We start from the raw sequence: 12377 nt of genomic DNA on the forward strand, positions 1-12377 counted from the left end.
GTATCACATGGTCGGCCCCGCACGTCTATAGCCTTTGCTTACTTGTTTAAAAATATCTTTTATGGAAATCCCGGCTATGAATTAATCGCGGATTAAAATAAAAAAATAGTATAAGTCGTGGATTTTTTAAAAATATTTTTCAAGAATTGGAATTACAGGGTGAGATAAAAAACTACAACAAAGTCAAACGCCATACTTTTTACATTTTTTTTTTAAATTTTATTGAATGAAAACAAAAAATGTCGGAAATACAATCAAATTTTAGAATAAGTTTAGATTTGTTAGAATTGGTTACCTTTGCTACGAATTATGGAAAATTTCAAAAAACTTCCGGAAACTACCACTTAAAGGAAAACAGTTATATGGATACTATACGAAGACGTGGGCCGGCTTACGAAATTTTGAGTCACACGCTGTAGTACCTATTATGAATTTCAAATACGAAATTTGAAACGATTCCGGTAAATGATGTTGCTGAAATCATGAAAATGCCGAATATCGCGAGCTACCGTTACATGGGGGCTATACGAAGACGTGGACCTGCATACAAACATTTTTGTCATAGGCTGTAGTACCCATTACGAACATTAAATATGAAATTTGAAATAATTTCGGTAAATACTGAATCATGAAAATACCGAATATCGGGAGTTATCGTTATATGGGGGCCCGACATGGCCCATTTACGAACTTACTATGCAAATTTACATTTACTGGTAAACTATGCAAATTTCTATCTCAATTCGAATTCGAAAGAAAGCGTGATAATTCATAAGGACAGGGGGACATCGCTAGATCGTCTTGGAATTTTACGCTGATCCAGAATATATATACTTTGTAGGGTCTATTATGAATATTTCGAGGAGTTACAAATGGAATGACAAATGATAGAATGGAGGAGGGTATAAAAAATAGTTTTTCTGAAAATATTCTCAAAATAAAATAAAAATAAAATAAAAATATTTTCACGAATAAGTTACGATCATATCATTCCTGTAAGGACTTGTTCGATATGACCAAATCGATAACTCCCTTCAAGGGTTATCTTTGCACCAGCCAGCCAGAAAATTGTGAGACAAGTAGACGAATGGCTAAATCGACATCAAATGTCCTAAAATCGACATCCACTCTTAAAACCGATGCCGAATTTTGTAATAAAATGCTCTAGTATAGATTCTATACCTATTGATATAATACGTTATGCAAACTATCACGGACATCGATTTTATGTTGGAATAATTTCCTTCATACCGCAAATCCATATTTGAAAACAATTAATGTGGTCTTTTAGGTCTATGGAGATTTTTTTGTTTTATGTGGGGGGCCATATGGAAAATTTCACATAACACTTTGCCACAAATTGAAAGCGAAAACTAGCAGCAACAACAACAAAACACTAACAACTACTCTGCTCATAAAACAAACAATAAGCCGACAGATAGGCTGTTGGTTGTACATTGCGGCACAGTGTAATGCTGTGGGGAATTTTGTACAAAATATCTTCAATGAATTAAGATATGGGTCGCCTTAATATGAACTTACAGAAATCATAGGAGGTGAAGAAAATGTGTATTTCCTTATAAACAAATTATGTATGAATTGTTTATGAGCTAAAGACAATTCTGGAATACAATTTTTCAAGTTTTATTAAAGACTTGCAGTGCATGTTGTAAAATTTTTGAACCCTTACAGAAATTATATTCGACAGCTGTTAAAATTATTAAAGTGACAGCCGATTATATTGTTTACAACTTGGTAGAAGTTTTTATTCCAAAAAAGTTATTCGTGATGGAATTCAAGCGTGATAGTGTGATTTCTTTATATTTGGCTGGAAAACCACAAGTGGCTATCGTTAGAGCACTCCAGCATCATCGATCGTTTCCGTGATACTGGTAGCGTAGCTCGACGTCAAGGAAGTAGGCGGATGAAAACAGCAACATCAGCAGAAATGGTTCGGAAAGTAAAGAGGCGACTTTATCGAAATCCTCGTCGCAGTGGCCGAAAAATGGATCGTGAGCTGAACATATCGCAATATTCCATTCGGCAAATATTGAAAAATGAGCTCGGGGTAAAGACATTAAAATTGCAAAAAGTGCAAGAACTTACACCACAACAGAAAGAAAATAGACTCAAAAGGGCTAAAGAGTTGCTTCGCTTGGCCGTATGTGGTGAACTGCCGAATTTGGTTTTCTCCGCTCCGATGAGAAAACATTCGTTGTCCAGCAGTTTGTAAACAAACAAAATGGTCGTGTTTACTTGCCAAAGAGTTCAGCTGAAAAAGTGCACTTTCGGTTGGCCACCAGAACTCAAGCGCCGGCAATGGTGATGGTGTGGGCCGCCATAACAGCCGATGGTCGCTTTCCGCTCGTATTAATCGACCGTGGCATCACAATAAATGCCGAATATTATCGCGAAAATATTCTGGAGGGTGTATTAAAGACTTGGGCACGCAAACATTTTGGCCGCAGATCTTGGACACTCTAACAGGACTCAGCATAATCGAACTCAGCACGCGCCACCGAAGAATGGTTACAAAATGAGGTTCCTCACTTCATTTCTAGCGCACACTGGCCACCAAAATCTCCGGTTACCAATCCGTTGGACTATTGTGTCTGGAGTATTTTGGAAAGCAAGGTTGGCACTAAAAATACCAAAGTGTCGATCAACTCAAGCAAGCGCTTCGCCGGGAATAGACCAAAATACCGCAAAGCAACATTCGGGCAGCGTGTGACGGTTTCATTGGCCGTTTGAAGGCCATAATTCGTGATAAAGGAGACCAATTCGAACAAATCTAAACTTTTTTAAAATGTGAATCTATCTCCGACATTTTTTGATTTCATTCAATAAAATTAAAAAAAAAAAATGTAAAAATTGTGGTTTTTAACTTTGTTGCAGGTTTTTTATCTCACCCTGTATAATTTCAGTGGTATTATTGAGTAGATTATTAAATTTCATTGAATCAATTGGGCTTTCATACCACAGACCTCTTTTAAAACCATCCCTCAGCCCACAATAAAATTGAAGTGTTATTTTGAGCTATTTCCAAAAAAAGAAAAACATAATCACCTATGATCTAAGGTAATAGTGGCCATAAAAATCAGTTGGCAAAAATATATATGTACATATACGTACATTCATGTATTAAAAGAAGGCAAATATCCATATTTTATGGGATAGGAAAATTTTCGTTGAATGATGTAGACAAAGGTAATGTAAACATTTGTACAACGCCAGCGTATTGACTTGGTCGTTCCCAAATCAATGACTCACTCTCAGTGAAAAATAAACGAAAAACCCAATAAAATGTGAAAGAAAAACAATAAATAAATATCAGGTTGGCTGATTTATGATTAACCCTAAAATGACCTATTGGCTTTAAAATGGAATGTAAGAATATTGCAAATATTTTTATAGGTTAGTATACCTTTCACTTATAGGGGTTTGAAAAGCGGTAGGTGAAAACGAAAAATAGCGTTCCATATTATAACTTACTCCAGGTTTTCCTGATATGGTTCAAATTTGGCGCACCTTATTATTTTTGTCAAACTTAAATCACTTGCCAAGATTTTTTAAAAATGATTTTCAAGAATTTTCTGTCCCAAAGATAGTACATTTTTAGTAGTGTATTTCGGCTTGGATTTTAAAAAAATATTGTTATATGAATTCCCCGCCAATATCCGCCAATGATTGGCTAATAGACGTCGATTGTTTTGAAAAATTAAAAATCTCCTGCACAATAATCATAAATACTTTTAAAAATATTTATAAAAATGATTTTTATTTAAGCTCCGAAAGTCGAAAAGTTTCGGATGTCATTCAAAAAGTCAATATTTGGGAAAAAATCACAATTTCTGAACAACATTTTATACCTTTTATCAGATTTTTTTTTCAAATTTCAAGATTTAAATATCATTAGTATTTTTGAATACATTTATATTTTCTAAACATTCAAACAAAACGGCTGAAGTTCAAATTTTGAAATTTTGCACCAGGGTCAGTCTTGGTACGTAGGCGTGTGATAAAGCTGGGTTTTTGGAAACTCGTACTTAAAGGTTACTTAAATGTATTAAAAATGGAATACTCTGCATTGGATATACGGAATGAGGTAGAATTTGGAATGCGATTCACTGATGGAGAGCAGGATAGATGTACCAATTTTTTTTCTTTTAAATTCAATTATAATATTCTGAAATGGTACTAACTTTGGTATTGAGTGAAGGGATAGGAGTGTACCGCTAAAGTCCATATTCACATAACATCTCTGACTCAGAGAAATATTTAGATATACCAAGTTTGAAAATTATCGCTGAATTGTTTCGCAAGTTTTGAGGGATATAAGTATTGAAAATTGTGACCATTTGTGGGAGAGGTAGCCGAAGGGGTGGACCGATGTGAAGATAATAGTTCACACCAGCTTTGGCGTTAGTAAAAATAGTGAGATATGTAACGTTTGGAATGAATCGGATGATTGTTTCGCATTACACCTTTTGGTTATTCAAAATGTTATCCTTTTTGTAAGGGAGGTATCATAAAGATCAGGCTGATGTAATCCATTTTCTCACCAGGTCTTGTGTAGATAAAATTATTGGGGTGTGTAAAATCTGAAGAGAATAGGATGCTTACTTCACATTCTATGAGAGACATTATTATTCCAAAGTTTGACCCGTTGTATGGGGGGGTACCGGTTGGAGTTCGCCAATATACCTCATTTTCACAGCATATTTTGTGTTGGAAAAAATAATGGCATGTGTGCAATTTGAAGCGAACTGGATGCTTTTTTTGGATTTTTTGATCGTTTTGGTTATTCAAAATTTTGGCCCTTTGTGAGGAGGCACCAGAAGGAATGGTCCGATTTATATCATCGTTATAAGAGGTCTTGTGTTAATAGGAATATTGCAATAGGGCGAGTTTGAAAGAAATCTGATGCCTATTTCGCGTTTTATGAGCTCCAAGGTTATTCAAAAGTTTGACGCGTTATGGGGGAGGTACAAGAAGTAATTGTCCGTTCTATCCATTGTTTATAGCAGATCTTGTGTTGGTAAAAATATTTCGATGTACGAAAATTTAAGAGAATCAGATTCATATTTCACATTATATAAAAGTTGTCATTGTTCTAAATTTTGACGTTTCGTGGGGGAGACCTTTAGAGCTGCAAATTCATTTTCAGTTATTGGTGGGTGAATTCAAAATTCTTTGAGAGGTTTCCTGTAATTACCTATTACTAATAATAATTCCCTCCACTTATAATTTCTCAAAATCCAGGCAATATTGGTTGGGACCAGAGAGATATGAATTTATGGACCTACATTATAAAATAAAACTAGTAAAGAAAAGTCAAAGGTTGGGCGTGGCCGACCATATGATACCCTACAGATCATACCACCTATCAACATTTGGTTTCACAGCAGTTATAGTTTGGTTGCAGAGGGAACTAATATATAAGAGGCATATCCAATTCTGGATAGATTTTCACTAAATTTGACGGCAACATTTTTATCTTTTATATCAAATAACATTGCTATAGAGTACATGATATTGCTTCGAGAAGGATTATATTAAAAAAATATACATCGGAGCCGAGTTCCACCATATGGAAACATACGTCCCGAAATTCACCCCATTTTGGTTAATATTAGCTATTATTTGCACAAAAAATTTGAATCTTAACCGATCTCGTTAAAATCTAGCAAAGGTATTTCCGAACTCTGTTATATATCTGGTATCATCATTGTTGTCAATTGCATATTACGAAGGTGAGGACTTAAAGGCCGAATCCGATGAAACATATATATGGGAGTTAAAGCTATATCTGAATCGATTTTCACCAAGTTTGAAGTACTTGCTTCTGGACTAAGTTCGGTCGAATGTGCCAAAATTCAGGTCATTTGGGCTGATATTGTCCATTTGGTACACAATTAACCCGAAATCGGTTGAAGACATATATGGGAGTTATATCTACATCTGAACCGATTTTCACCAATTTCAATAGGGCTCGCCCTTGGGCCAAACAAATATTGTTTGGAAAATTTCATCTCAATCAGATAATTGTTTCAGATTGTTTACAAAAATACATGGACAGACGGAATGACATGCATAAATCGACTCAGAAAGTGATTCTATGAAGATCCTCAAAAGTAACTATGGGTCTTGCTTCCTTCTCCATGTTACAAGCAATGTAAGGTATAAAAATTGGTCTGAAAATTAAAAACCCCATTTTTCGTTTTGCAATTTTGGCCTAATACCATCAAAGACTTTTGGTGTTTTTCACCCCAGGAAAATATTGGTTGGGAACGTGGACCAGTGAGGTAATGTTATATGGGGACTACATAAAATGTATATTTGATAGAAATCGAAACATATGTTGTATCACACAATATTATTCCTCTTCTCGCTTTTTTTATGGTCATGCAGGAAATGCTCCTTAATTTCTTCGATTTTCAATCATGATGATACAAACTAAATTTCTTCAAAGCATTTATTTATTTATAATGCTGTTTAAAAAGTCATGCATTTTGAAATACTCCATTAAGCGTCCTCTTCGTTTTTCACCTCCCATTTAATATGCATGTCTTCTTTTTTTTGTTTACATTAAAAGGGTTAATGAAAACCATAGACCCATTTCATTGAATTAAATTCAATAAATTCACCGACACATCAACGCAATTATATCTATTCCACGTATTCTCCAAAAAGCAACAACAACAACAGCAGCAGCAACGGTAGCAGCGAATTTTAAAAATTCAACATTTACGAATGATATTTATTCACACAAACAAATATTTCAACAACCTTTAGTTTCGAATGAGAATCCCCGCACAAAATACAGCTTCCAAACACACAGCAACAACAACAACAACAACTACACACTAATTCACAAATGTTTAATGGAAAAAGAGGAAGAAGAAGCTGTAGCAGCAGATGATGAAGAAGAAAAAAAGAATACAATTACATTTGTCTATTAGTCTTCTCTGTGCATACGTTTGTCTGTCTAACCGTCCGTCTGCCATTCCCACCGACCGGCTATTTGTTTGGATTTATTTGTGGTGCTGGTGTGAAAACTCACAAATTGGCCAAATCAAAATCTAAGATCGTTTGGGGGTGAATTTCACTAAAAACGGATATTGAGATTTTAGTGTTAATCTAAACGTCAGCAAAGTTAGAACTTTGTTATAATTTCATCTTTCGTTTTTGGAAAACTTTTTTTTAATTCGAACGAACTTTTACGTGCGAGACAATTTTTCTTTGTTGGCGTTGTTGTTTTTGCAAGTAAAAATAGCGAAATAATAAATAATTTTTGGCGAAGAAGAGGGAAAAAAAAAGGAAACGTGCAAATAAAAAGAAAACTAAATGTAAACATTGAAACAACGCGACAGGAAGTGAAGACAAATGCAAGTGAAATAACGTGAATTTGAAAGCGGTCAAGATGCATTGCAAATACCCTCCACCAAAAAACAAACATAATTAAAATTATTTAAAATTTAATAAACAATTCAGTCAGAATTTTAATAAATTTAACAATTACCATAACACTACATCAAATGTGAAATGTGAAAGGAGTTCGGGATTAAAATATTAGCTACCTATTATTAAACCATTTGGTTTGAAAGAGTTGGGTTCATCTAGGACTAATGAAGATGCCGAAGTTGTCAATCGCCAATTTTAAACAGTGCTTCATATATAACAACCCAACAAAAATGCCCACTAACAAATAATGAGATTCCTACGACTCATTGCCAGAAGTTACCACGACTCATGTTACACGAATTCAGTCTTTATTATTTGGCGACTAGAAGTCAAAAATTGGCATAAACAGTTTGTAATTGACACTACCGCATCGCGTCCATATCCACGTTTCCGATAGCTCTCATGTAATCACCTCTCGATATTCTACATTTTGACAATTTTAGCCAAATTTTTCAAGCAAATTAGATATTTGGACTTCGTAATGCGTACCACCTTCTACGACATAAAATTGGATGAACAGATCCACGTTTTGTTATAGGCCATATATATCGGAAACTCCATATATTTGGTTTTTAGATGATTTTAGCTATATTTACACCCTACACCACATGGTGGTAGGTGTATTATGTCTTTGTGCATTTTTTTGTAACAGATGAGAGGATTCTATGTGGATCTTCATATAATCACTCTCTGAGTCGATTTATGCATGTCATGTATTTTTCTGAAAAAAAATGCAGGTCGCATTTATTATCCGATTGAGATGAAATTTTCCTAACTATATTTGTTTGGCACAAGGACGAACCATATTTGCGAGAAACGGTTAAGTTAGATATATATCTTCAACCGATTTCGGGGAAATTGTGCAGCAAATGGCCGAATGACCTGAATTTTGACACATCTGACCGAATTAAGTCTGGAATCAAGTACATCCTATTTGGAGAATATCGGTGCAGATATAGCTATAGCTTCCATGTTAACGTTTTATTCCAATTGTAGCTCCCATACACATCTTTATCCGATATCAGGTTTCTTGGACACCACATGACTAATATCAGCCCAAATGGGCTGAATTATGGCAAATCCGACTGAATCCATCCTTGAAACAAGTATTCCAAATTGGTTCCGATATAGTTAGAATTCCAATATACAGGGTGAGATGAAAAACTGCAACCAACTTCAGACTGCTGTCATTTCAAAGCCACTCGTCCGACAGCTGTTAAAATTATTCCAGTGACAGTTCATTATATTGTTTACAAGCGTACAAAAGCGTTTTGGTGAGAATTTTCCCGAAAAAAATTATCCGTGATGGAATTCAAGCGTGATAGTGTGATTTCTTTATATTCTGCTGAATAACCACAAGTGGCTATCATTAGATCACTCCAGCATTTAAATGTGAATAATTTTTTTTTGTCTCGTACCACCGCTCGCTATCACCATGATACTGGTAGCGTAGCCCGACGTCAAGGAAGTGGACGGAGGAAAATAGCAACATCAGCAGAAATGCTTCGAAAAGTAAAGAAGCGACTTGATCGAAACCCGCGTCGCAGTGGCCGAAAAATGGCTCGTGAGCTGAACATATCGCAATATTCCATTCGGAAAACATTAAAAAATGAGCTCGGGGAAAAGCCATTGAAATTCCAAAAAGTACCGCAACAGAAAGAAGATAGGCTCAAAAGAGATAAAGAGTCTCTTCGCTTGGCCGAAAGTGGTGAACTGCTGAAATTGGTTTTCTCCGATGAGAAAACATTCGTTGTCCAGCAGTTTGTAAACAAATAAAATGATCGTGTTTACTTGCCAAAGAGGTCAGTTGAAAATGTGCACCTTGGGTTGGCCACCAGAACCCAAGCGCCGACCATGGTGATGGTGTGGGCCGCTATAACAGCCGATTGTCGCTCCCGCTCGTATTAATCGTGGCATCAGAATAAATAACGAATATTATCGCGAAAATATTCTGGAGGGTGTATTAAAGCTTTGGGCACGCAAACATTTTGGCCGGATACCAATCCGTTGGACTATTGTGTCTGGAGTATTTTGGAAAGCAAGGTTGACACTAAAAGAGACCAAAGTTTCGATCACCTCAAGCAAGCGCTACGCCGTGAATGGGCCAAAATACCTCAGAGCACCATAATTCGTGCCAAATGTGACCGATTCGAACAAATCTAAACTTTTTCTAAAATTTGATGCTATTTCCAACATTTTTTGCTTTTATTCAATAAAATTAAAAACAAATTTAAAAATGATGGCGTTTGACTTTGTTGCAGTTTTTTATCTCACCCTGTACATCTTCATCCGATTTTACGGTTATTGCTCACCAGATATAATTTAAGCACAAATTGAATAGATTTTTTCATATTCAACCGGATTTTACCATTTGGCGAAACTCGGTTCGGTACATCTACTGTTCCAAGAAATATTTTTTAATATTATTCTTTTTGAAGTCATATCATGCGCTATACACCAATTTCATTTGGATCATATTTGGTATGATCTACTTCACATAAATACACCAATATATTCTTTTCTGTTGCAGGAACTCTCCTAAATACGCATAGTGGTGAAGGGTATCATATAGTCGGCCCCGCCCGACTTTTGACCTTTCCTTACTGGTTTTTATATGATTGTTTGAAATTTGGTATTTGAACTCGAAAAAGGTACCATCGCCTCTGGTAATGCAGAAGGTTGTCTGTTTAAACTGCTTTTAAATCCTAGACAGAATACAAATGACAGACCGACCGACATCCTTAAATCGACTTAGAATTTTATGCTGATCATGAATATATCTACTTTTTGGGGTCTGCGACGAATATTTAGGGATGTTACAAACGGAGCGGCAACGTTAATATACCACCCTTTTTAAGGTGTAGGGTATAACAAGGATGAATATAAATTACGTCAGAAAACTCTCTGTATTTTCCAAATGTTAGATATACCTGTAAAACGTAAGTAACGTCAAATAAGCACACATTATGCCATATTTGACATTGAGCACCATTATTGGTAGTATACACATTTATTTGTTCCAAACGTTTCGCCAGTATGGACAAGGACGCCGTTTTCTGGTGGAGGGTATTGACAATGGTTGGCCAAATTCTGTGCCAAATCTGTCGCGTGCGTCTTTATTGCAATATAAAAAATAACTACAAAAAATTGGAAGCAATGAGTGCTTATTTTAATCTTTGCTGTTGTTGTTACAGCATCTACGCCAAAAAAATAAAGAATAAAAAACCTCCATATGGTACGTGCCAACTATTAAAATATGTGTATTTCGCATTTTATCGCCTAATATCTCAGTGTGATTACTATGCGTTGAGGTAAACAAAAATATTAATCGGATTTGGAAGTGAAAGACGCTGCAACGCATCTTTTGTGGCATTGCACATACGCGCATACGAGTATTTCAATTGACGCACAATAAAAAAAAACGAAAAAAAAAATACAAAAAATATTTTTTTTTGTAAAAATAAGCAACCAATTGTTGCCTTACGGTGTCTTACAGTGTAATTCTTTGCGCTAGCCAAACAAAGACAACCCAGCAAAGATGCATTCCACCACATGTGGTATTGGGGCCAGCAGCAGTAGCAGCTCACCTCCAACGCCTTCAATGCAACAGTAAGTATAATTATTTTATGATTTTTGTTTTTTTTTGTTCTTCTTTTTTGGAATTTAAGGAAATAGAACACAGGAAATTTATTGAATGTGTGCTAATTATTTATAGAATTGTTTAGCAGCTTAAGGTGTTAAATGATGAAATCTGTTTACTAATAATTTCATTTTTTAAAATAATCTTAAGGAAATAAACAACTTGTTTAAATGTTACGCAGATTACAAATCCCACTTTTCCATACAATTTAGACTAATATCGGATGAAATATGTATAGAAGCTATATCCTAATCCGAATCGATCTGGATAAAAATTGCCAGAGGTATTTCTGAGCTGTATGAGATATTTGGTATCGAATACCATTATTTTGGACTGCATATAAGGAATCCGAGGGACTTAGATGCCAAATCGGATAGAACATATATACGGGAGATATAGCTATCTCTAAACTGATTTTAAGCAAATTTTCAAGTATTTTCTTGTAGGCTAAATTCGGTCGGATGTACTGAAACACATCGTAGTTGGTCGAATATTACACACTTGGTGCACAATAAACCTGGAATCGAATAAACATATATACATATATATGGGAACTATATCTAAATTTGGACCGATTATCTCAAATTTTAGTGGGGCTCGTCCTTAGGTCAAACAAATTAAAGGAAAAAAATTTCAACTCAATCGGACAAAAAATGCGACCTGGATGGGCAGACGGACTGAGGACGAACATGCTTAAATGGACTCAGAATCTGATTCCATACAGAAACCATAGGTCTACTAGCAAGTTCCAAGTTGAAATTTTAGATTTGTTCCAACAGTTTGTGTCAGGCCTTTTCGGTATTCAAAATGCACAATATCAAATTTCGGAATTCCAGCTTTGTACCTTCACCTAATACCTACTATTTAGTATTTTTCGAAGAATTATAGTACATATTTTGAAACCCCCTTCATATCTCATTTTCAGATACCAACGGAGACATCAAATTCAAATTTCAAATTCCCTTCACTCAACTTCAAATTTAGTATAATTTAGTACATTTCGTACAAATATAGGACGCGTGTATCAAATTTCTTAATTTTATCTCTATCCCTTCACGCAATACCAAGTGTATTACCATTTAGTACTTTCCGTAAAATTAAAGTACGCATATACAAAATCAGCTCTTTCTTTCAACCACAGACACAAACAGTGACATCTATAATCAATGCTCTACTCAGTCACCCAACACCAAATTTAGCACTATTTAGTAATTCTCATACAATGTATACCGTCATTTCCAAAACCACCAGCATATTTTAATCCCAGAAACCA

General features: G+C 35.2%; 1 protein-coding gene across 1 annotated transcript in view; it reads left to right on the forward strand.

Moving 5' to 3' along the window:
- Window positions 1-10925: 10925 nt before the first annotated feature.
- LOC101892091 (glutathione hydrolase 1 proenzyme) overlaps window positions 10926-12377 on the forward strand; it is a gene marked incomplete at its 3' end in the record, with an annotated part of 65250 nt that continues 63798 nt past the window's right edge. Inside the window, 1 exon segment of the mRNA XM_059123143.1 lies at window positions 10926-11073. Within this exon segment, the coding sequence (XP_058979126.1) occupies window positions 11003-11073 (71 nt within the window).

The sequence above is a fragment of the Musca domestica genome, unplaced genomic scaffold (assembly GCF_030504385.1).
Source record: "Musca domestica strain aabys unplaced genomic scaffold, Musca_domestica.polishedcontigs.V.1.1 235, whole genome shotgun sequence".
In the NCBI taxonomy this organism is placed as follows: Eukaryota; Metazoa; Arthropoda; class Insecta; order Diptera; family Muscidae; genus Musca; species Musca domestica.